A 23,903-nucleotide genomic window follows, 5' to 3' on the forward strand; every position below is an offset into this window, starting at 1 on the left:
ACTCCCAATGGCTTTGGGACACAGTCCAAGGTGTGTGTGGTCAAATGCACCTAATACATTTCAGACACTCATATGCTACATTTCAGACATTCATGGCCTCCCCCTAGAAACCCTGGCAACCATACTTTGCTAAGTGTGCTAATGGCTAGGGATGAGTTCAAGTGCCATTCTCTTGTAGGAAACCTCCCAGGGGTGGAACAGCTAATGTAATTTGTACCCTTGCACAGTAGGCTAATATACACACATACACAATCAAACACACCCCTCCATCCAGGCAAGCAAGAGACATTATTTGAGTTCAAGGATAAATTCTCCACGAGAGGTCCGGAGGGTGGCAACACGAGAACGGGCCTTTTCTGCAGTGGCTCCCCATTTATCGAATGGTCTCCCGAGGGAGGTTTGCCTTTTGCCTTAATTATACACCTTTAGGCATCAGGCAAAAATGTTACTTTTTAACCAGGCCTTTGGCTGATTGACATCAGAAGGGGGGATTATTAGCTTGTTTTTGTTTTTGTTTGTATCATGCATTTTGTGTTTTATATTGTGATTTTATCTTGTTGCTCACCCTGCAGGTATAGGGCAGTGTACAAAATTAATTTATTAATTAATATAAGCATTTTTAATCATTAATAATAATAATTCTTACCAGGCATAAACACTCAAGCAGGGTGCACAGCAGAGCTGTGTTTTCTGCAGTTTACTAGTTGCACTCTCTGATTTCATTCTCTAGCTTCCCAGTCATCTTAAGTATCGCTCGGTATCTTTTTGCCTAAGATGAGTTTCCCCCCCTTCTATTCCAATTTAGCTCTGCCCTGCCCTGCCAACAGTCACTATGAGATTTGCGCCCAGCTCTGCTCCACCTCCTGTGCCAAGATCACAGACTCTACGAAATGTCCGGAGACCTGTGCTGAGGGCTGCCAGTGTAATGATGGCTTTTTCTTTAACGGCGTTGGCTGTGTCTCTGCAAAAGACTGTGGGTGCTTAAAGAATGGACGCTACTACAAGGTAGGTGACTTTCTGAACCTTATCCACCTCCCTTCCTTTTCAAATCAAATTCTCCAGCAGGATAGTTTAGGAGAGCCAGGACATGTCATGTAGTATACATAGCTCCAAAGAGATGAATGGCCAGGAGGGCTTAGGAAGAAACCAGCCAGATGTCAGGGCTGAGGAATTCTCTCCCTCTAATTCTGATGGTTTCAAGGCACCGGGAGGAAACAAGAAAGCTTTTACTTATGATTTATTCAGTAACTGCGGTAACAGACATAGCATTCCAGTCTTTCCCCCTTCCCCAACAGCATCGGTCCCTACGGAAGCCTCCTGTTGCCAAAGGTCTCTGCGTACGTTGCTCTTGTACCCTTTTTTAAAAAATTTTTTTAAAAAAGCAAGTTTATTAATCGATTTAAAACATAACATAGAACAGAGGCATAGACAGCAACAGTGTAAGACAAAAACATCCAATCTTATAAATCATGACCATTGCCTATATCTATGCATATCTATGCGAATAAAAAATACCCCTTCCCCCCACCCCCCTCCCCTCTTTCTTTCTAAACCTTCCCTTACCATCATCCCTCCCTCCCCTCTGTTACCCTCTCTCCATATCGTACAATATGTATGTTATATATATACAACAATTTCAGAACAAGAAGAGAGAGAGAAAAATCAATAAGAATCATCGAAACTATAAATGTTAACTCCTTCCTGCCATTTTCTAATGTATTCTTAAACTTATGCGAACGTACTACACCCAGTATATTTCTCTATTATACATGTCTAATACGTTCATTTTTCTTCATGCATCAAAAACCATATATATAAATTCAATTTTTCTTTCCCCCTTCTTTCTGTTTAATCAATTATTACCAAATTCAGTGCACCTTTAGTATAGTTTTGAACGTATAATTTATATTTTATCCAATTTTCTGAGAAGTTTTTTTGCGATTTGCCTTTCAGGTTGTTTGTTAATAGGGCCATTTCTGCCAATTCTTGTAATTTACTCTGCCAATCCGTCAAAGTGGGGGCTTCAGTCTCCTTCCAGCTTTTTGCTATCAATAACCTAGCGGCTGCGGTTGCATATAAAAATAGTTCTTTCATTGCCGTTGGAATTTCGTTTCCAATTATACTTAAAATAAACGCTTCCGGCTTCTTAACAAAGGTTGTTCCTAGCATTTTCTTAATTTCCTCATAGATTTGGTTCCAAAATGTTTTGATCTTTTGGCAGGCCCACCACATGTGAAAAAGGTCACCCTTGTTTGCCCCACACCTCCAACAGGTGCTTGATGCATTTTTATATATTTTTGATAGTCTATAAGGGGTCAAGTACCACCGATGCTGGACTTTGAGCATGTTTTCTTTAATGGTATAACTCGCTGTAAAATTCATGTTAACCCTCCATAGTTGTTCCCAGTCTGCCAACATAATGGGTCGCCCAATATCTTGCGCCCACTTTATCATATTGCTTTTTACAGCCTCCTCCATTACGTGGTAATCCAGTAATAATTTGTACATTTTTGATATAATTTTGTTATTATTATTTATTAAGTTGACTTCTAATTTTGATGGTTTTTTCTCGAATCCTAATTTCTTATCCTTTATGAATAAATTATAAATTTGATGGTACTCCAACCATGTTGTGAAATATTTTTTAACTTCTTCATATTTTTTAATTGTTATTTGCTCATCCTTTTCTATCAATATGTTGTTATATGTTGTCCAGCATCCATTCATGTTTCTTTTCTTGACCGCTGTTGCTTCCGTTGGGGATATCCATTTTGGGGTTTTTGGTTCTAAGTATTTTTTATATTTCCCCCATGTTTTTAGTAAAGGATATCTTATTATATGATTATTAAATCCTGTGTGGGACTTGCATTTCTCATAATTTAGGTAGGCATGCCACCCGAATCGGGTGTCATGCCCCTCCAAATCTAAAAGTTCTGTGTTTTTCAGAATGAACCATTCCTTTAACCATACGAAGCACACCGCCTCAAAATAATTTTTTAGGTCCGGGAGCCCGAACCCCCCTCTTTCCTTAGTATCGATTAATACTTTATGCTTTAGTCTGGGTCTTTTCCCGGACCATATAAATCTTGATAATTCTTTTTGCCAATTATCTAAAAATTCTAATTTTCGTATGATTGGAGTTGTTTGAAATAAGAAGAGTAATTTTGGTAACACATTTAATTTAATTGCGGATATGCGCCCCAGAAAGGAGAGGTGAAGTCTATTCCACAGTTCTAAATCCTTTTTTATTTCCCCCCAAGTTTTCCGATAATTATCTTCAAATAGGTTTAAGTTTTTTGGTCTTGTACCCTTAACGACCGTCGCATTTTAGGGGATGGCGGATCCTCTATGCTGTCTATTGAAGTGTTTGCTGGCTGCTCTATCTCCCCCCTTACTTCTCCTTACTCCTTATAGCTTGGCTGCTTGCCAGTCTCTGCTTCAATATCCCCCTCATAGCTTGGCTATTTAATACAGTAATTTAATGCTGTCTCTCTCTCCCCGTCAGCTACAGGAGAAGGGGGAGGTGATCTCCACCACTCCTCTGCCTCTTCATTCCAGTCCCTGACACCAGAGGACACCTGGTTAGCCCCTGGGGATGCACCCTCCCATTCAGGGGGTGGTCTTTGCACAGCCCTAGTGGATACTATTAGCAACACTCACCTACATCTCTATTGTAGATCTGATTCTGCTCATATTCTATCACTACTACATTTCATTGTTTCCCGAATTTCCCATCAGCCCAACGAAAAGGTTCTGCAAAATGTATGCCAGGAGAGCTGCCGTTGCATCCCAGGCCAGGGGGTTACCTGTGAAGCTCATAGCTGTGCAGCAAACGAGAACTGTGAAACCAGAGATGGCGTCATGAGATGTGTAAATAAGGGTAAGGAAAGATTCGTTCAAGAGAGTGATGGGCAACCTGTGGCCCTCCAGATGTTGTTGAACTACAGTTTACATCAGTCCTGAATGTTGTTCATGGCACAGATATACTGGCAAGAAGATGTCCCATTGTCTTTTGCCATGCCTAAAACTCAGCTCCACCTCTCCACTCATAGTTGCCATCCCTAAATAGCATCTAGCACTTTCTCACATTTCCTCCTTCCTTTTCAGATCTATGTAAATCCCTGAACTGCCGAGAAAAGGAAACATGCAAGATTGAGAACGGCCAAGCCAAATGTATCCCAGACTTCTCAGGAAGCTGCTGGGGCTGGGGCGACCCACACTATCATACCTTTGACACCTTGAAGTTTGATTTCCAGGGCACTTGTTCTTACACTATTGCCAAGTCCTGTGGGAACGATGCTACACTGGTGCCTTTCACTATTGATGAGAAGAATGACAACAGGGGCAACCAGGCTGTGTCCTACGTGCGTCTGACCAACATCTATGTCTATGGGTACAAGATCTCCATCCACAAACAGGAAACTGGAAAAATCCGGGTATGTTAAATAGTCAGGGTTGGATGACCCCACTGAGTGTAATGCTCATATGCTGGCCAATACTAACATTGAAGTTTATTTCCAGCAGCTCAGACTGCTGCAGCAACCTTCAAAGGCTCCAAAACAGGAAACGAAAGTTCAACAGTTCAACAGTTCTTCCATTATGACCTCACTGTAGGCTTAGCTGAACCCCCTGGGTCCCCGTTCACAGCGAGAAAAGCGGCTCTTTAAAAGGTCTTTTTTCAGGGCTATATATACAAAAGTCTCTTCTCCCCCTTGCCCTGTCTTAGGGGGGAGGTACTCCATGTCAAGATTTGGAAGTTTAATTCTTACAAAGTCCCACTCTTGGCTGTTGTCAAGTCTCTTACTTTCACTTTTAATGCAGCGGAAAAAGACCAGCTTCCTTTAAGTCCTTTCCATGATCAAATTTCAAATCCAATAAATTTAATGTCTCTTTTCTCTTACTCACTGTATCCAAATGTATTCAAATCCTTTTAATTTGGGTAGAATCGACTGCTCAAAAGTCCGCTGGCTAGGAGCTTCACGCAGTGAAGGCAGCGGATAGACTCAAAGGCACCCACATCTCCACTCTGCTCACTCCCGGGGCTCTTATTAGAGCTTACAGGGCAGCAGAGGAAATGTTTAGGGGTGCAGCAGAGTCTCCTCGTCCCCAGAAAGCTCAATCTGGGGCTCTTTTGGGGGTCCGCAGTGCTCTTGTGGCTCCCCCTTCCTTCACCGTGGCAGGGATTCTCGGAGCATGAAAATCCCTCACCGATCGGCAGTGGGGGTAGACTGGAAGTGCCTGGGTTCAAGGTGGCTTAAAAGCAGCTGTTAGTACTTTTGGAGTTGGCTTGGTTATGGACCCCCTTATGTGAATGCACTGCCAAACCAGAAATGTTCACTTGACTTGTCTGGCTTGGCAAGTAATGTTCCCAAGGACCATTGAACAGTTTAAGCTACCAAAAATAGATAATTGGTCACGCGAAGCAGAACAATGGACAGTGTTAGGTAGCAAAGGTCCCAGTTCCTTGTGCGTCACCTGCAATCAATAGGTTAGGTGAGGGATAGGCGACCTGTGTCCCTCCAAGTATTGAGGACTACAACTCCCATCCTCCCTGACCATTGGCCATGCTGTCTGGGGCTGATGGGAGCTGTAGTCCAATAACATCTGTGTGGCCTACAGGTTCCTCATGCTTACAGATTTCCCAGCCCATGTTTAAACAAGGCCTTGTTATGTGTAATGTTGTCTGTTCATGTAAATAAGTCATGGTCTCTTGGGATGGAATGAGCCATCACTAACAGAGACGTCAGTGAATGAGAAGGTGGCTGTGACTCAGCTCAGCAAACATGAATCAGGATGATGTCAACCACCAGCAAGTACGAATGTAGTCCAATACAAAGGCACAACGCCAAGCCAATTAAATAAGAAAAACATCCAGGCTGGATTTGGAAGAGTTCCCTGATTTACATTATGAAGGGGTAATTCCTTCCATACAGGGAACTTTTCTCTTTCTCTGTTTATCTGTTGTCTGTGTGTCTCTGTCTGTCTATCTGTCTCTCTTTTAGGAATACAACCTACAAACAGCCAACTTTGATGTTAAATATCCCACTCCAACCTTTTACAGACGTAGTCTAGAAGAGTGTCATCTTAATGACTCAACTGGAAGAAGAAGAAGAAGAGGGGGAGGAGGAGGAGGAGGAAGAACCCAAAGGGGTTGTCAAAGCTCTTATGAAAATAGGCTGTTCTGTTCAATACTAAATCCAGTATTGATCAGTGGGATGGGGCAGCATCACTGACCTGACCTCCTGTCACTGGTGTCACTGTGGCTTCATGGGAGGGCTGAGACCACAGCAAGCTCAGTGCAATGAAAATGCACCAGCAGGAGCACTGGGTTGGCACCATTGATGTGTTGGCCTCACTAACCCCATGGCCCTCTCCCTCCTGATGATAAGCCACAGCGATGCTGGCAATGAGAGGTCAGGTAAGCGCTGCTACTGCATATACTGCTACTGGTCCCCATGACAACTTTAACATCTAACAACACAATTCTAACCATATCTACTCAGATATGAGTCGTATTGAATTCAATGGGGCTTACTCCCAGGTATGTGCAGTTAGAACCGCAGTCTACAGCTTTGTGGAATTGTATGGCACGGTTTCCAAAAAGCCTCCAATAATTCCTGTGTGTGTTCTGTCTTGCCATTCTGCCTCTAGTTAAATGACATTGTTACCAGCCTGCCACTGACCCTTCAAGATGGTAAGATCAAGCTGTACCAGAGTGGTCCCTATGCTGTCCTGCAAACAGATTTCGGCCTCCAAGTATCCTATGACTATAACTGGTATCTACAGATCACAATCCCCAGCAGCTACTATGGGGCCATGTGTGGGCTGTGTGGAAACTTCAATCAAAACCCTGCAGATGACATGGCCTACCCCAATGGCACCAAGGCTGCCACCATTATAAGCTGGGCCAGCAGCTGGAAAGTCAAAGACCGGGACCCCTTTTGTAGGGATCACTGCCAAGGAAATTGCCCAACATGCGATGAGAGCAAGAGGGAGCTCTATGGAAAGGAAGAGTACTGTGGGCTGATCAGCAAAACCTCAGGCGGGCCCTTCAGAGAATGCCATGCCAAAGTGAATCCAAATGACTTCTTTGATAGCTGTATTTATGACGTGTGTCTGAACGGAGGGACCAAGAACATGCTTTGCCAGGCCTTGGAAGCCTATGCTAAAACCTGTAGGAAAGCAGGGGCCACCATATACGATTGGAGGACAACCTCTGGCTGTGGTGAGTGCTCTTCCTCTATACAGAAACACAATAGCTTAGTTGTCTCAATAAGACCTATAGATTATTGCAGCCTGTGGATATGGACATGCTGCTTGAAGAAGCACAGCCAACCACCTGCCTCCTTCGCTCTTGCCCATCTTGGCTTCTTCAAACTAGCCATAAGGGATTGACCGGGTGGGTCCAAGGAGTGATTAATGCTACACTGGAGAAGGGGGAGGCACCAGAAGTTCTAAAATGTCTATCAACAGTAGCAAATATCTCCTTTCTGGGCAAGGTGCTTGGGAAGGTGGTGGCTGTCTAGCTTCATGCATGTTTGCAGGAAGCTGATTACTGTACTTGGAACCATTCTGGTCTGACTTCAGGCCACGTCATGGCACTGAATGCAGGGGGTGCAATCCTGATCATTCACCTTGATTTTGATATCTCAGTGGCTTTCCATGCTGTTGACCATGGGATCCTTCTGCAGCATCTCAGGGAGGTGGAGGTTTAGTGGCACTGTACTTCAGTGTTTCTGCTCCTATCTCTGGGGCCATTTCAAGAAAGTAGTCATGGGAGGCTTCTGTTCAGCACCATGGGAGTTGCCTGTGATGCCCCACAGGGTTCCATCTTGTTCCCCATTCTATTTAACATGTATACATACAGAAGTTGACAACACTGACAGCTGAATCTTATTTTATGCTGGTACCCTCTACCACACCAAAGAGCAGCTTTGTTTCATCCATAAATTTCCAAAGTACCTGGACGTCTAACATTAATTACATCAGCTTTTGCCAACTTGAGGCTCTAGCACAAGGGTAGGAAACCTAAGGCCCATGGGCTGGAAGAGGCCCATGGAGGCCATTTAACCGGCCCACAAGTGTCCCCCCCTGAACCCACCCACCTGTTCGGCGAGTCCCCGCGCGCTGTGCTAAACTGGTGCAGGGGATTCTCTTCCATGGCTCCGGAAATCGCTTCTGTGCAGGTGCGATTTCCAGCACTGTAGACATGCGCAGACGTGATTTCCGGCATCACGCTGTGCCAGTCTGGCCCACAGAGGATCTCCATGGGAGTGATCCAGCCCATGCCTGGTAAGCTTTGCCGATCCCTGCTCTAGCACATTCTATCAGTTGTTAGACTCCCGCTGTTCTTCTCCTCCTTACAGCCTTGCCGTGTCCTCAGAATAGCCACTATGAGTTCTGTGGCAATGCCTGCCCTGCCAGCTGCGCCAACCGCAAGGCTCCGTCTGCCTGCAAACAGCCATGCGTGGAAACCTGCCAGTGCAACAATGGCTATGTCCTCAGTGTCGACAAATGTGTGCCTGTCGGGAGCTGTGGCTGCACCTACAATGGGCTCTACTACAAACCCAGAGAAGAATTCTGGGCTGATGAGACCTGTGGTTCCCGCTGCACATGTGATCCCACCCTGGGCATCGTGGTATGCAAACCGGCTGGCTGCAAAGACAGTGAGCAATGTACTGTGGTCAACGGGGTCCGGGGCTGTCACCCCAGTGTTGCTGCTACATGCATAGCAACTGGGGACCCTCACTATACCACCTTTGATGGGAAGAAATTTGACTTCATGGGCACCTGCATCTACCAGCTGGCTGGGCTCTCCTCTAAGGATCCGACCCTCAAGGCTTTCACTGTCAGTGTGGAGAACAACCACCGGGGCAGCAACACAGATGTTTCCTACACCAAGGTGGTGACTCTGAAAGTCTACAATGTAACCATCATGTTGAGCCAGGAGTATCCACAAAGAATCCAGGTACTGAAATGGGCAATAGTTGGATGCATGTGTTGGGTCATTACAGGATCCTTTTAAATGGTGCCTGTGGCTCCGAGGGTGGAGTGGGGGCCAGCCAATGTTGTAAACATTTCATTTATTTAACAGAAGTTACACGCCACTTGATTGTAATGAAAACTCTGGGTGGTTTACATGAAATATCGGAATAGTTAGAAACAAGTAATTAACACTGTTTTAAAAAGTTGGCCTCTATGCATCTTACTAAGCTTGCCTAAGCCAAATTGTTTTAAACCAGCACCAAAAATAACACAGCAAAGTTACCTACCTGATGTCAAGGGACGGGAGGTTTCAAAGTGCGGGTGCTGCCACAGCAAAATACCATTTTCTTATGTAAATACTCATTTAAGTAGCTCTTGCATTTTGACAGCGGTGATGGCTTTACTCAAAATAGACACATTGAAATGAATGAATCTAATTCAGTCAGTCTCATTAATTTAAACGTGTCTACCTTTTTTGGACGACTGGTGTTCACCAATGTTGGATACTTTATAGCAGTGGTGATGGTTCCTTTGCATCACATTCCAGGTTAATGGCGTCCTTGTGAACCTGCCTTTCTACCAAGGAGACAAGATAAAGGCTTATATCAGTGGTGTTCATGGCTTTGTCAAGACTGATTTTGGCCTGATTGTCACCTTTGACTGGAACAGCTATGCCAGAGTCACTGTACCCGGTGCATACGCCAATGCCATTGGTGGCCTCTGCGGCAACAACAACTTGAACCCCAATGATGACTTCATCATGAAGGATGGGAGACAAACGTCTAGCATATCCCAATTTGCAGAGAGCTGGAAGGTGGCAGAGGTCCCTGGTTGTACACTAGGTTGTACGGAGAATTGCCCACCATGTGAAGAGGCACAGAAACTCCCCTATAAGGGTGACCGGTTCTGTGGGATCCTCATCAAAAAGGATGGACCATTCAGGCAATGCCATCAGCTCATCGACCCAACGCCCTACTTCACTGATTGTGTCTTTGACGTCTGCCAGTACCGTGGCCTGCACAGCATTCTGTGTAAGGCCATCAGTGTTTATGTGGCAGTGTGTCAGGACCTGGGAGCTGTGATTGATCAATGGAGATCTAACAATTTCTGCAGTAAGTATCACCTCCTGGTGCTGCTTTAGCATAAGAATATGAGGACCAACCTGGTGCCAAGTCAGAGCATTTTCTAGTATCTCAGACAGGGGCCCTTTCCTAGTTGCACCTGGATATACAGTACTAGGGATTGAACTGAGTACCTTTTACCCCTACCATGTTTTGCTGTAGGGAGGGAGGTGTGTGCCAAATGTAAATATGCATGAGCTGAAAACGAAGTGTACAAAAACTTGACATCTGTAAAATTTGAGGTTTGGAAGTAAAATCCCTCCTCCCTCCAAATGTTTTTATTTCAGTACAGTCAAACCTTGGTTTGCGACCGCCTCCGTTTGCAACCGCTTCGGTTTCCGACCACCACGGACCCGGATGTGTTTACGCTCGGATGCACAGAAGCGATCTGCACAGCGTGTGTGTGCGCAGAGGCGCTCTATTGGCGCTTCGCACACACACAGAAGCGTGCATCGGGGAGCGGCTGATTCGGGGAGCGACCGGCTCCACGGAACGGATTGTGGTCGCAAACCGAGGTGCCACTGTACTAACCTGAGTCATGCTCAGAGCAGACCAGCTATAAATATCGGAAATTCTACCTCAGGTCCATTCATTTCAGTGGGGAAACTTTGAGCACAACTTAGTTGGATGCAACCCAGTGTATAGATTTCAAAGACTACTTGGAATATTTTTTAATTTGTTTGATCCTCATCAACTCTGTTAAAAAGGTCATATAAGAAATTTGACATTGGATTTCAAGTGTTTTGAATTTACTGATCTCCACATCCATTTCATTTCAACCATGATCATTCATGCCCCAGTTCAGATCTGTCCAATTTTTAGTCTTGATCCCAGCGAATAGCTGGGCAGCACTATTGATCTTAGTCTGATCCATCCAGACATTATGAATAGTGTTACATCTTTAATATCTATGCTTGGTATTTTTCAGCAATTTTAGGTGTTGCAGGACAAAGCCAGGTAGTAATAGTAGTAGTGATAGTAGTCTTTGCACAGACCGACATCCATGTTGTTCAACTACTTCCAGTAACATGGGAAATGCAGCAAGCCCACAACTTATGCAGGGGTTACATTCTGGGGATCGCACCAAAAGTCAAATTGTGTATAATCAAAACATATTTGGATGGGCAGGGTATAAATAATAAATAAATTATTATTACTATTGTTGTGATTGTTATAAATAAATAATTACTGTTACTGTTATTATTAATGGTGTGTGGGATTGCCAAAGTCATTCTTCTTGGAACCCCAGCCCTCTTTCTCCCCCCCTTTTCATTTATTTATTCTTATTTGCCAAGAGCATAAAGCTGAACGTGCACAAGTTAAATGCATGAAGTCACAGGCTTGCCATATAAGAAAGCTGTTTTTTAGTCAGACTAGGATCTGCTCTAACCAGCAGATGTCACTCAGTAGACAGAATCGGCAACAGAGCACAGTAGACTTATTCTACTCCAGGTGTCCAAAGAACCAGGTGTCTGCCAAAACAACTGACATGCTAGCTTGAAATTCCCCACATTCTGTTTTTGTCCTTTCTTCCAGGTCTTGCCTGCTCACCGAACTCTCGCTACGAGCTCTGTGGAAACGGCTGCCCTGCCACTTGCCGTGGTCTCTCGGCTCCTGAGGGCTGTGTGACGTCCTGCAAGGAAGGATGCTACTGCAAACCTGGGTTTGTCTTGAGTGGGGACCAGTGTGTCCCTGTTGACAGTTGTGGCTGTGAGCACCAGGGCAAGTACTACAAGAAGGGAGAGGTTTTCTACCCTGGTTCCTCTTGCCAGGAACGATGCCAATGTGCAGACAATGGAGTTGTCAAATGCCAGAAAATCTCCTGTGGGCCCCATGAGAAATGTAGGGTAAAGGATGGTGTCCCAGGATGCCATGCGGTAGGGTGCGGGAAATGCAGTTTGGCTTTGGGCTCCCACTACCTAACTTTTGATGGACGGGCCTACAACTTCCAAGGAACCTGCACTTATACTTTAGCTAAATTGCAAGGAAAGAATTCTCAGCTGGCAAACTTCTCGGTGTTGGTGGAGAATGACAGGTCACTGACCAAGACGCTTATAGTCTCTTTTCATGGATACACCACTGTCATTGAGAGGGCAATGAAATGGAAGCTCAAGGTAAGTCCTGTTCCAGGTTTTGTCTCTTCATAGTAGAAATGGTGACAAAGTTCACCCATGGTTTCAGGACCCCTGGGGAGAACTTCATCTCCCATTGCCCCCCCCCCCGTTCCTTATCAATAGATATTGACTAATCTGCCAATTTTGCTTTCCCTCAATTTCTCATTTCCCCCAAGTTTAGTTCTCCAGATTTCTGCAGCAATATGTGATTTTTTTAATACACAAACCTCATGGAAATTCATCAGCATTTTAGTGATACACAGTTTCGATTGCTCGAAGTTTTTTTAAAAAATATTAAGTGGTTTATAACTTCTTTAAATAATAAAATAAATAATATACACATTTTGGCAAGCACTGTTCCCTAACACAATGTATTTTTGTATGTTATTCTGGCCAGTAAATTACATTTATGAACATTTTCCCCAAACATATGTGTTTTTAAACACATGCATTGGTTGGAGAACTGCATTGTAAAATCTGGAGAACTGATCATTTCTTAGAGGAGCTGCATTTCACTTCAAGTATTGTTTTTGGGAGGTGCAAATGCAGGAGTGTTCGCCATTCAAATGCAAACAAGACCAAATTTCTGCCCCATCACACTGTAAGCAACTGTGGTGGGGAGGGGAGAAGGGTAGGAGAAGAAAACTTCTCTCTCTGCTTTCCCCTCTGTATTCTGTAGCTGTTGTTGGAGACAAGGAAAGGAGTGTGGAGGAAAATCATTCCAAGCTCATGGAACGGCTCAGGACAATTTCCAGGTTTTTCCTGTTCTTCTTTCCATGGGAAACTCAGGAAAATCATAATCCAATGAAAGAAGAGCCCTGGGGGACTCACCCACCTCTACTTTAAAGATGCTTTTGATTATACTGAGGGTCTGGCTGCATGGGTTTTGCACATGTGTTCATGCAATTGTACCATAGCTGTAGGATTTGATCCTGAGAGAGATCAGGCAAGCTCCATCCCTCAGTTCTTTCAAATAGACCTAAAGGATTTCCCTTTTGACTGTAGTCTTTAAAGGTAAAGGTAAAGGACCCCTGACAGTTAAGTCCAGTCGTGAATGACGCTCATCTCGGGCCATCTCATGGCGCTCATCTCGGGAGCCGACGTTTGTCCACAGACAGCTTTTTTCAGGTCATGTGGCCAGCATGACTAAGCCACTTCTGGTGAAACCAGAGCAGCACACGGAAACGCGGTTTACCTTCCTGTCAGAGTAGGAACCTATTTCTCTACTTGCACTTGACGTGCTTTCTAACTGCTAGGTTGGCAGGAGCTGGGACCAAGCAACGGGAGCTCACCCCATTGCGGGGATTCGAACTGCCGACCTTCCGATCGGCAAGCCCAAGGCTCAGTGGTTTAGCCCACAGTGCCACCTGCGTCTTTAGTTGTTGTTGTTGTTTAGTCGTTTAGTCGTGTCCGACTCTTCGTGACCCCATGGACCATAGCACGCCAGGCACTCCTGTCTTCCACTGCCTCCCGTAGTTTGGTCAAACTCATGTTCGTAGCTTCGAGAACACTGTCCAACCATCTTGTCCTCTGTCGTCCCCTTCTCCTAGTGCCCTCAATCTTTCCCAACATCAGGGTCTTTTCCAAGGATTCTTCTCTTCTCATGAGGTGGCCAAAGTATTGGCGTCTTTAGTAGCTAACAAATTATGACTTTGGCTGTAGTAATGGTATTGTGTGGCCTGGCTCTGAAATATTAGAGTAGTGCTAGGTATGTTTTATGCTCGTTTTTAATGTTCTTGTTGAAGGAAGCATTAAAAAGGGGTTTTGCTATTGTGCTTTGATATATTTGATATATTGATACTTGATGTATCAATATTATGTTGATATAGGGTTCCTCCAGATGACCTCCTTATTGAGCATCCATCCTGATTTTCTCGTAGAAATCTTGTGCAGTGGCTTGACGATGCCTGATCTTCACTGAGCATTCATTCTGATTTGTTTTCAGGCAGGTCATATGACACTGGGTATTCATCCTAATTTGCTTGAGGGGCATTTACACATCTTCTTGTTATACATTTGCTCATTCCACACATTTCAGTAGATTTCCCCACCACTTTCCTACCTGCAAAAAGTCCTTTTTTAAAAGTGGATTTGTTGCCCTGTGGGCACTATAATTAAGCAAACTTAAATTTCTGGCATGTGTTTGAATCCGTCCTCGAAAATAGTAGCAGCCTGCAGACACCCTTAGTTCGAAAACTGCGTTAGGAGGCACCCCCCCCCAAATGTTGTTGATAAATCCATTTAATAATAAATAATAGTAATTTAAAACTGTCACCTTCCATGGTCACCTTCTCTGTGGTTAATGCAGGTGGATGGACAGCTCTACACACTGCCCATGAAGACAAAGGATGGGAAACTCTGGGCCAACCAGGAAGGCAATAATATCATTGTCCAGTCTGACTTTGGTCTCAAAGTCCTTTTTGATACCTTTTCGTACATCTTGGTGTCTGTCCCCAGTAACTACCAGGGACATGTCACTGGCCTATGTGGCAATTTCAATAACGACAGGACCGATGACTTTACTCTGCCTACGGGGAAAAACACCCAGAATGTGATCGAATTTGGGGCCTCTTGGAAGGTTCCCATTGATGGTGTCAGATGCTCCGATGGTTGTGGAGATAAATGCCCCGTCTGTGATGCAGCGAAGACAGTGGTGTACCGACCTGAGAGTTCCTGCGGAATGATCCAAGCTAAATCCGGCCCCTTCAGGAACTGTCACTCCTTGGTAGACCCTGCTGAATTCTTCAACCACTGTCTGTATGACATGTGTGCAGCCAATGTTGCAGGAGAAACTCTCTGTAGGAGCATCCAGGCTTACGTAGCTGCATGCCAGGCTGCAGGAGTTACAATTGGAACCTGGAGAACAAACAACTTCTGCCGTAAGTTTGCACAGCAACCTGAAGCACCACCTTCTTTTTTTATCCCACCCACTCACTGATGCTTAAAATATTCGTTCTGCTATATTAGACAAGATGTTGCCCTGCATATGCTGCTGGACCACAACTCCCAACAGCTCCCAACAACTCTGGCCATTGACCATGTTGACTTGGGATGTTATTGACTGCAGTCCAATAACAATTGTAGGGCACCATATTGGCTGCTCCACTGTATCAGAATAGACAGCCATGTTGATATATGCCAGGGATATATGCCAGGCATTCCCAAACTGCGGCCCTCCAGATGTTTTGGCCTACAACTCCCATGATCCCTAGCTAACAGGACCAGTGGTCGGGGAAGATGGGAATTGTAGTCCAAAACATCTGGAGGGCCGAAGTTTGGGGATGCCTGATATATGCCATTGGGAGGAACACAGTGGGAGAATATGGTCAACATTTAAATCAGCATTTCATACTCTCCAACATAGTCTCCAACATTTCTCCAGTGAAAAAAGGGATGTACTAGTTCATAATAATAATATCAATAATTTTATTATTTATACCCCACCCATCTCTCTGGGTTGCCCCAGCCACTCAAGGTGGCTTCCAACATATATAAAAACATAATTAAACATTTTAATAACTTTCCTATACAGGGCTGCCTTCAGATGTCTTCCAAAGGTTGTATAGTTACTTATCTCCTCGGCTCGGCAGTCACATAACTCCATTATCTCCTGTGAAAATAGGGGTGTCCTAAAGAAAAGCAGGGCATTCTGCAATCAAATCAGAAACCGGGACGGCTTCTGTAAATCCGGGACTGTCCCTGGAAAACAAGGATACTTGGAGGGTCTGGCATTTAGATCAGGGTGGGAAATGAGACCCTCCACACCGCCCCATTTGGCCTATTAAGCCATTTTGGTTAAACTACACCCACTTGCCCTACATAGACCTGATATCAGATATGATGTCAGGTGTGGCACAGGTAAGAATGAGGCTTGGCCAAAGGGGGCTTTGCAGGCACTGCTAACTGAGTCGCGGTTTTCCAGGAGCTTTGGAAGTGCTTTGCAAGCTTTGCACATTGTGCCTGGCATTTGAGAAGCACTGAGCACAGGACTTACAAATCACTTTGTGCAAGTGCTTTCCAGATGCTCAACTACCAGCTAGAAGCCCTGTGTGCTTCCCAGTCCCTTGCTAATTTGCAGATTGTAGGGTGTTTGGGATACACTAGGCAAAGTACTTTGCAAGCTTTCAACTTTGACACATGTGAAGCACCTGACATCATTATGATATCAGATGATGGACAGGTGCCAAAGTTGTCCTGCGGGGTTGGGGATCTGGCCTGCTTCTCCAGCCCTCATTTTGACGATGCAGCACCTATGTCCTTTCATTGCTGTCCTTAAAAATAAGCCCTGATATGGGACAGTAAAGCAGCCAGAAATGGAACGGTGAGTGGAGGTGTTAGGGCAAAATTCTGGGTGCAAGAATGCTCAGCCACCCAGCTCATCAGGCAAGGGCCTGTGGTCGTTGCGGAGTATAAAAGGAAGGAGTCCAGCCACGATCCGGAGCAAACAGCACGGTTTATTACTGTGCAGCAGGTTCAATGCCAGACTGAACACCGTGAACAGGGCTGCAAGAACTTTTAAAACTTCCCACCACCATCCCATAATGCACATCGAAAGCATCATACATACATCACTTGTGACAGGGTAAAACGTCAGAAAAGGGGAAGGTGCAAGGGGCATTAGCATACAGGTAAACAGGAGGTAAGCAGGATTAGCATAAGGATGTCCCAGGACATTGTTAAGCAAGTACCAGTAAGTATCTGGGAAGGGATCCTTGAGTACCTGGTGGGGGAAAACAATGGGTCCAGTTGTGTGTATTGCCTCTGGCTTCGGAGGGTTGGGAATGGCAGGAGATGGTACCTGAATGGATTATGGATATGCAGAGGAGCACCACCCTGGCTACCTGACCTCTTGCTTAAGGGATTATGGCTGTTCCCTGCATCCCTGAGAGCCCTTGGCCAGAGTCGCAAAAAGGAGGTTTCATTTAGAAATAAAGATACACTGTATTCATTCATAAAGAAATATGGTTACATAGAGTCTCAGGCAACAGAGAAAGGGTAGGAAAGGGAGCCTTTATTACTCAGGGCTTGATCTTGAGGGGTTCGTGTTGGTGCGATACTAGAGTGGTGTTGTAGGATCAAATGGGGTCCCCTTGAGGGCATTAGTGCCAATCTTGATTCCCAAATGAAGCCTCGTTTGGGTGCCCCCCCCTATAAAATTCCCTAACAGAGGGGTGTCCTATATGAATGAAATGCTTCAGAATTTAAGAATGGTTAGCTATACCTGCCTGGACTGTTCCTGCCTCTTATAATCCCTGGTCCCCTCTCTCCTTCTTTTCAGCTCTCACTTGCCCACCCAACAGCCATTACAAGTTGTGTACAAGGACCTGTGGTTCCACCTGCACCAGTTTGTCCACTCCAGGCCAATGCTCAAAGAAATGCTTCGAAGGTTGCCAGTGTGACAGTGGCTACCTGTTTGACGGTGACAGGTGCGTGGCAATGGAGAACTGTGGCTGCGTGCATGACGGGCACTACATCAAGGTAAGTCCAGCACTCGTGGAAATTGTTGTGTCTGTGCTTATGTGTGTGCCACTTTAAGAGATCACCCACACTTCCCTTTGCCCTGCCGCTTTCCACCAGGAAAACCCATGGTTTAGCGCTAAATTGGAACAAATGGCAATTAGCTTTCCTGCAGATTGCTCCAATTTAGCATTATAGAAAGGGTTTTCCAAGGGGAAGAGGTGAAGCAAAGGCAAAACAGCTTGGAAAGCACTGGACATGTGGAAAGCATCTAGGCAAAGGACAAGTCTACATGACAAGTCTACATGAACCCTTAGTGAGTCTACAAAGGACAAGTCTACATGAACCCTTAGTGAGTCTGCAAGGGCTAGTATCCCTTCCCTCCTTCGGATTGCCACTCATGCATTGCTTTGTGCTGAACTCAAATTTTCACAACAGTAACATAGGCGAATGTATATGCATGCTTGTAGGTGAGAGGCTTGAAGGAGCACACCATGTCAAAGGGGTGGTTGTCACCTTCTCACACCCACCTCGGCCTCATAAAGGATAGCTGGTGAGGCTGACAGCAGCAGCAAAACACAGAGAGACGAAAAGGAGGAAGAGTTGCTGATAACAGCCAAGATTGTGGAGCAAAGGAGATACAATAAGAATAGAGGGAGACAGGCTCTGGCCCACCAAAACTGATGGGGCAGAGTAATAAAGGAGAGAGAGAAAGCTGGCTGTTGCAGAGGCTAAGGAGGGAGGTTCAGGGAAGCAGAAGTGAGAGGAACAGCTGGGAAGGAGAAAGAGATAGGTGGAGAGGGAGATCTGAGGTTATAACAAAGGTAACCAAGAAGAACCTTTGATAAGAAAAGCACTTTCCTCCTTGGGGAGCTGAGGAGCCAAGAGGTGGAACATGTAATAAGCAACTGGCTGTGTGAAAATCCTTGGAGGTGATGGACACAAGAAAACTCAACATCTGAAATAATTAGCATCAATTAAATAGGAATACAATACATTGCGCCAGAGTGGGAGAAGCTGCGACCAGGTGATCTGCACCAGTGGCATGTGGTGATTTTTTCTTAGGGGAACAGTTAGGGCCAGAGATGCCAGCTTGTGAGGGTGATGGGGGGGAGACGTAGTGCAGGTGAGCATCGTGCCTCCCTCCCTAAGCTGGGCAGAAACATCCCGGGACTCAGGAATGAGGTGGCAGGAGAACTTTTAAGAGACTAGCCTAGTCCCCCTAGTCCACTGACGGCACACCACTGATCTTCACTGAACTGTTGATGGGCAAGAACTCCTGTTTTCCCCTTTTATGATTCTTTATCCTGGACAGTCCATAGAGTTTTCTTGGCAGGGATACTGGAGTGGCTTGCCAATTCCTTCTCCAGGTGGATCACGTTTGGTCAAAACATAACTTCTCTAAGTTATTTAAGCCCCTTCGCCACGACAAGGCAGTGATCCATAAAGGTCCGTATAGTTAAAGCTATGGTTTTCCCAGTAGTGATGTATGGAAGTGAGAGCTGGACCATAAAGAAGGCTGATCGCCGAAGAATTGATGCTTTTGAATTATGGTGCTGGAGGAGACTCTTGAGAGTCCCATGGACTGCAAGAAGATCAAACCTATCCATTCTTAAGGAAATCAGCCCTGAGTGCTCACTAGAAGGACAGATCGTGAAGCTGAGGCTCCAATACTTTGGCCACCTCATGAGAAGAGAAGAATCCTTGGAAAAGACCTTGATGTTGGGAAAGATTGAGGGCACTAGGAGAAGGGGACGTCAGAGGACAAGATGGTTGGACAGTGTTCTCGAAGCTACGAACATGAGTTTGACCAAACTGCGGGAGGCAGTGGAAGACAGGAGTGCCTGGCGTGCTATGGTCCATGGGGTCACGAAGAGTCGGACACGACTAAACGACTAAACAACAACAATCCTGGACAGTAGACAGGCCTTCAAATAGAGTGTGCCTTCAAACAGAGGACTGCAAAGGAGGACAGATGGGCACTCTATTCCCCGTCCAGGCTGTGCTCCAACAAAGCTGTATAACCTCAGCTATATAACAAAGCTTTCTTTTACCCCTGAAGAACAAGGTTTCACCTCCAAACATGTTGAGCACAAAGGAGTTAGTGATCGAATGGATGGTCTGAGTCCAGACCTGCCCACTGTATTTGGAGAGGGGAAGTTATTTGCTTCCATTTTGGAGTTTGACAAGGGGCCAGAAAAATCTGAAAGGCTTCTGGGACTTTGTGTGATCCTGATAATGTTATATGCAGCTTGCTAAGGCATATAAGTCTGGAAGCTTGCCCAGACCCTTCTAAGAATCCAGATTAGATTATTCTCTATTCTCTACCCCATTGAATGCCTCTGTTGTTAACAGGGATATATTTATCAGTCTCTTTCTGGTCTATGTCAGTTTCACATCCATTGATTAGCATGGCGTAGAGTTCATGCAAAAATAGTATGAGTAAATGCATTAAAGTACAAAATGTGACCTATTTTAATATCCATTTTACTATTAATTTATCATTTATGCAGCACTGGTGTACTAGATTGTAGCTTTATAAAGGTAATTCTAAGTATTTAGGCTCGTACATGTTGAATTAAAAATAATAATATTTTAAAACATTTGCATTTAAATTTTAATCCTTTATTTCTCCCCTCCCTCTCTCTTGGGCTGTAAATCGTACAGGCTGGAGAGAATATTGTCTCAGAAGACTGCTTGAAAAAATGCACCTGCCGCCCACCAGGCCAACTGGTTTGTGCAGAAAACAGTTGCCAGCAGGGAGAGACCTGTGCCCTCCATAACGGTGTGCGCACTTGCATAAGGCCAAACGGAGAGTGCGCCGTCATCCCTGGAGCACACTTGACTTCCTTTGACGGTGTCTCTGGGAAAATTCTATATCTAGGGGCTTACGAGGTTGCAAACCTTTGCAATGGCAGTGACCCCTCTTGGTTCAAGAGCGTGGCAGTTGTCGACAGACACGACGGTTGGGATTTGCCAGCGGTGACAACGATACATGTCTTTTCCAAATGCCTATTTCTCACTGTAAAACCGAACAAGGAGGCATGGGTAAGTTCCTGGTTTGCGTCCAGTGTTAGTCACACACAATGGTCAGGACTAACTTAGGTCCATTCATTTCAGTGGATCTCCTCTGTGTAGATATCAGCCGAATACAACTGGTTTGCTTACTTTCTGCTTTAATGTGTGCTGCCCAAGTGCAATGCCTTGCTAGGCTTTCACCAACAGAGCAACGGGCTTCTTTAAGCAGCTAGCCATCCTGGCCAAGGTGAGAGACGTTGGGAATTGTAGTTGAGCAGCATCCAGAGATCACAACATTGGCCAAAGCAGGAGAGGGTAAACTGAGACCATCCAGTCCTCTCTACCTGACCCATGAGACTTTTCCCAGGTCAGTCCCTCTTCCTTGGCCACACCTCTTATCATAGCCCTTCAGCAGGAATAATGCACATTGGTTGCCTAGATGGATAATAGAGAAGGGACATCCTATTCAATCATCATCATCATCATCATCATCATCATCATCATCATCATCATGCCCTGCCTGTCTGACTAGGTTGCCCGAGCTACTCTGGGCTGCTTCCAACATATATAAAAAACATAATTAACATAATTATAGCCTACTGTACAAAGGGAAGTGTGGATCCATCCATTGCCTCAGTTCTTTCGCCTCTGGGCCCACCCACCACTTGCATGCGCCCCCCCATAAAGGAATGTGGCCCTCAGGCTGAAAAGGTTTCCTTCCCCTGCTCCACCCACTAACCCAACACCTTTCCCCCTCCTTTTCTGCACTTCAGGCTAATGGGCGCAAAATTACGCTCCCAACAAAGGTCTCTGAAGATGCCCATGTGAGCCTCTCTCGAGATGGGATAACTATTCATTTGTCCTCTAAAGTAAGAATTCTGCTCGGACCTCGTGGAGAAATGAAGATGCAAGTCTGTAAAAGCCTGGCAGGAAAGCTCTGTGCCTCCTGCGGGAACTTCAATGGAAACCGTGCTGATGACCTGAAGCTGCCCAGTGGAAAGGTAGCAAGAAGCTTGTCTGAGGTCATTGCTGTCTGGAAGGAGGAGGAATTCTGTGCTAAGTGAGCGGCTCTGAGAAAGGTATTTGACCCAAGAGGACATGTAAGTGTTACAATCATTCTAACAAGGATATATACCTATTAAGAAATCATTATGCTTTTTTGATAAATGGATTTCAGATATCATTATATTTATCCATACATACTCTACGTCTAAAAACAATCCATTTGCATGTTGCAAGTGTGGTCATATCTTCTATCCTTCATTCAAAGAAGGGCATGGCACAGTGGTAACTTGGTTCTCGAACTTAATCCTTTCCGGGAGTCTGTTTGACTCCCAAGACCATTCAAAAACCAAGGCACAGCTTCCGATTGGCTGCAGGAGCTTCCTGCACACAAGCAGAAGCCGCATCGGACATTCAGCTTCCGAAAAGCATTCGCAAACCAGAACACTGACTTCCGGGTTTGCGGCGTTCGGGAGCCAATTTATTTGACAACTAAGCCGTTTGGGAACCAAGATACCATTGCATTATCTTTCCAATGTATCAGTATAAGTCTTTTGGCAGGCATAAGGCCATGGAAAGTTGCTGATTAGCTAAAAAGGCACTCAGGTAAAGGTAAAGGGACCCCTGACCATTAGGTCCAGTCGTGACCGACTCTGGGGTTGCGCGCTCATCTCGCATTATTGGCCGAGGGAGCCGGCGTATAGCTTCCAGGTCATGTGGCCAGCATGACAAAGCCGCCTCTGGCAAACCAGAGCAGCACATGGAAACGCCGTTTACCTTCCCGCTATAGCGGTTCCTATTTATCTACTTGCATTTTGATGTGCTTTCGAACTGCTAGGTTGGCAGGAGCTGGGACCAAGCAACGGGAGCTCACCCCGTCACAGGGATTCAAACCGCCGACCTTCTGATCAGCAAGCCCTAGGCTCTGTGGTTTAGCCCACAGCGCCACCTGGGTCCCTCAAAAAAAAAAAGGCACTCAGAACAGTTTACAAAAATCAGTTATTAAAGCCCTGCCCACAGACTTCCAGTCTAAAAGGTTATGAAACAAAAGGGGTGAAACCAGGAATATGAGGAAGGATGGAAAAGCAGACTCAAGCTCTTCAAGTTACAGGTCTTGGAGTTTTCTAAGTTCTTGTTTTTTCCCCCAAAAGAGCAGCTTCTCCCTGGAAGCATCCTTCCACCCCAGATAAACCCAGGAGCAGAGCAGGTGTCAGTGTCCAGGCCAGGAAGACAACTCAGCTCCTGCCATGCAGCTCTTTCCCCAGAGAGCAGGCTGGATGGCAGGCAGTTACTCCCTACAGGCAGGAAAAAAAATAGCATCTGGTAGCAATCAGCAGGTTGTAAAACCAGAAGTAATTGATTAATTACACTCAGAGAGCAAAGTCATTGCAAATTGAGCCATTACATGTTAAATAAAATTCTACCGTGCTGTGGGAAGCTTCTCACTGAAGCATAAATACACTCACATTGCCTTCTTCACAATTTTCTCTTCTAGTGAGGCCTAAAAGATGCCTGAAGCAAAATGAACCCCTCCCTATGCTGCTTATGGGAGAAACTATTCTCATCTAAGCTCTGGAGCAACTTTCCTTGGTGTGGCATATTCCCTGGCTTCACAGTTCAATGCTGCTCACCCTGTTGTCAAGTTTACTCTGACTATAAAATGATGGCACTTTTTCTTAAGAATCAATAAAGCTTTTTTTGGGCAAACTTCACATTGTCGGCATGATTTTAACCCGGGAATATGCAGAGATATGAGAGGTCTGGTAGGAAACTCATGGCGATGTTCAAGCAAGAAGGCAAGGAAGCAATATGATCTACAGCAGTGTTCTTTAACCTTAAGTCCACAGAGCTTGTTGGACTACTCTTCACCATAAGGTCCAAGGGCAGACTACAATGCACAGTTGTAAAAAGATATAAAACCACTATAATTATTTGCAAAATAAAACCGTTCCAAATGGAACGGAACAGTATAAATGCAGCAAGAAAGGTGTATCCCACAAAACACTGCTTTATATAAAAGCGATATAAAATAAATAGCCATATAAAATACATGCATAAAGCAGTATAAAAGATAAATAAAGCAATATAAAATATGCTAGGTTTCCTAAACTAAGCAGCACATATACAAATACATACAACAATACATACCACAGTCTCAAAATAGTGGTGCATTAATACTCATATCCATCTCTAGAAGTCTCCCAAA

The 23,903-nt window shown here is 45.1% G+C and overlaps 1 protein-coding gene across 1 annotated transcript in view; it reads left to right on the forward strand.

Annotated features, from left to right (window-relative positions):
• Window positions 1-23,404, forward strand: part of LOC132592361 (IgGFc-binding protein-like) — a 34,793-nt gene extending 11,389 nt beyond the window's left edge. Inside the window, exons 7-18 of the mRNA XM_088671142.1 lie at window positions 806-1,005; window positions 3,739-3,880; window positions 4,108-4,436; window positions 6,652-7,225; window positions 8,367-8,968; window positions 9,533-10,097; window positions 11,643-12,220; window positions 14,529-15,099; window positions 17,499-17,698; window positions 20,345-20,725; window positions 21,469-21,795; window positions 23,193-23,404. Of these exons, the coding sequence (XP_088527268.1) occupies window positions 806-1,005; window positions 3,739-3,880; window positions 4,108-4,436; window positions 6,652-7,225; window positions 8,367-8,968; window positions 9,533-10,097; window positions 11,643-12,220; window positions 14,529-15,099; window positions 17,499-17,698; window positions 20,345-20,725; window positions 21,469-21,759 (4,433 nt within the window). The 3' untranslated portion in view covers window positions 21,760-21,795; window positions 23,193-23,404. The remainder of the gene's footprint in view (window positions 1-805; window positions 1,006-3,738; window positions 3,881-4,107; window positions 4,437-6,651; window positions 7,226-8,366; window positions 8,969-9,532; window positions 10,098-11,642; window positions 12,221-14,528; window positions 15,100-17,498; window positions 17,699-20,344; window positions 20,726-21,468; window positions 21,796-23,192) is intronic.
• Window positions 23,405-23,903: the final 499 nt, after the last annotated feature.

This window comes from Zootoca vivipara, chromosome 6 (assembly GCF_965207765.1).
Source record: "Zootoca vivipara chromosome 6, rZooViv2.hap1.1, whole genome shotgun sequence".
Taxonomy (NCBI): Eukaryota; Metazoa; Chordata; class Lepidosauria; order Squamata; family Lacertidae; genus Zootoca; species Zootoca vivipara.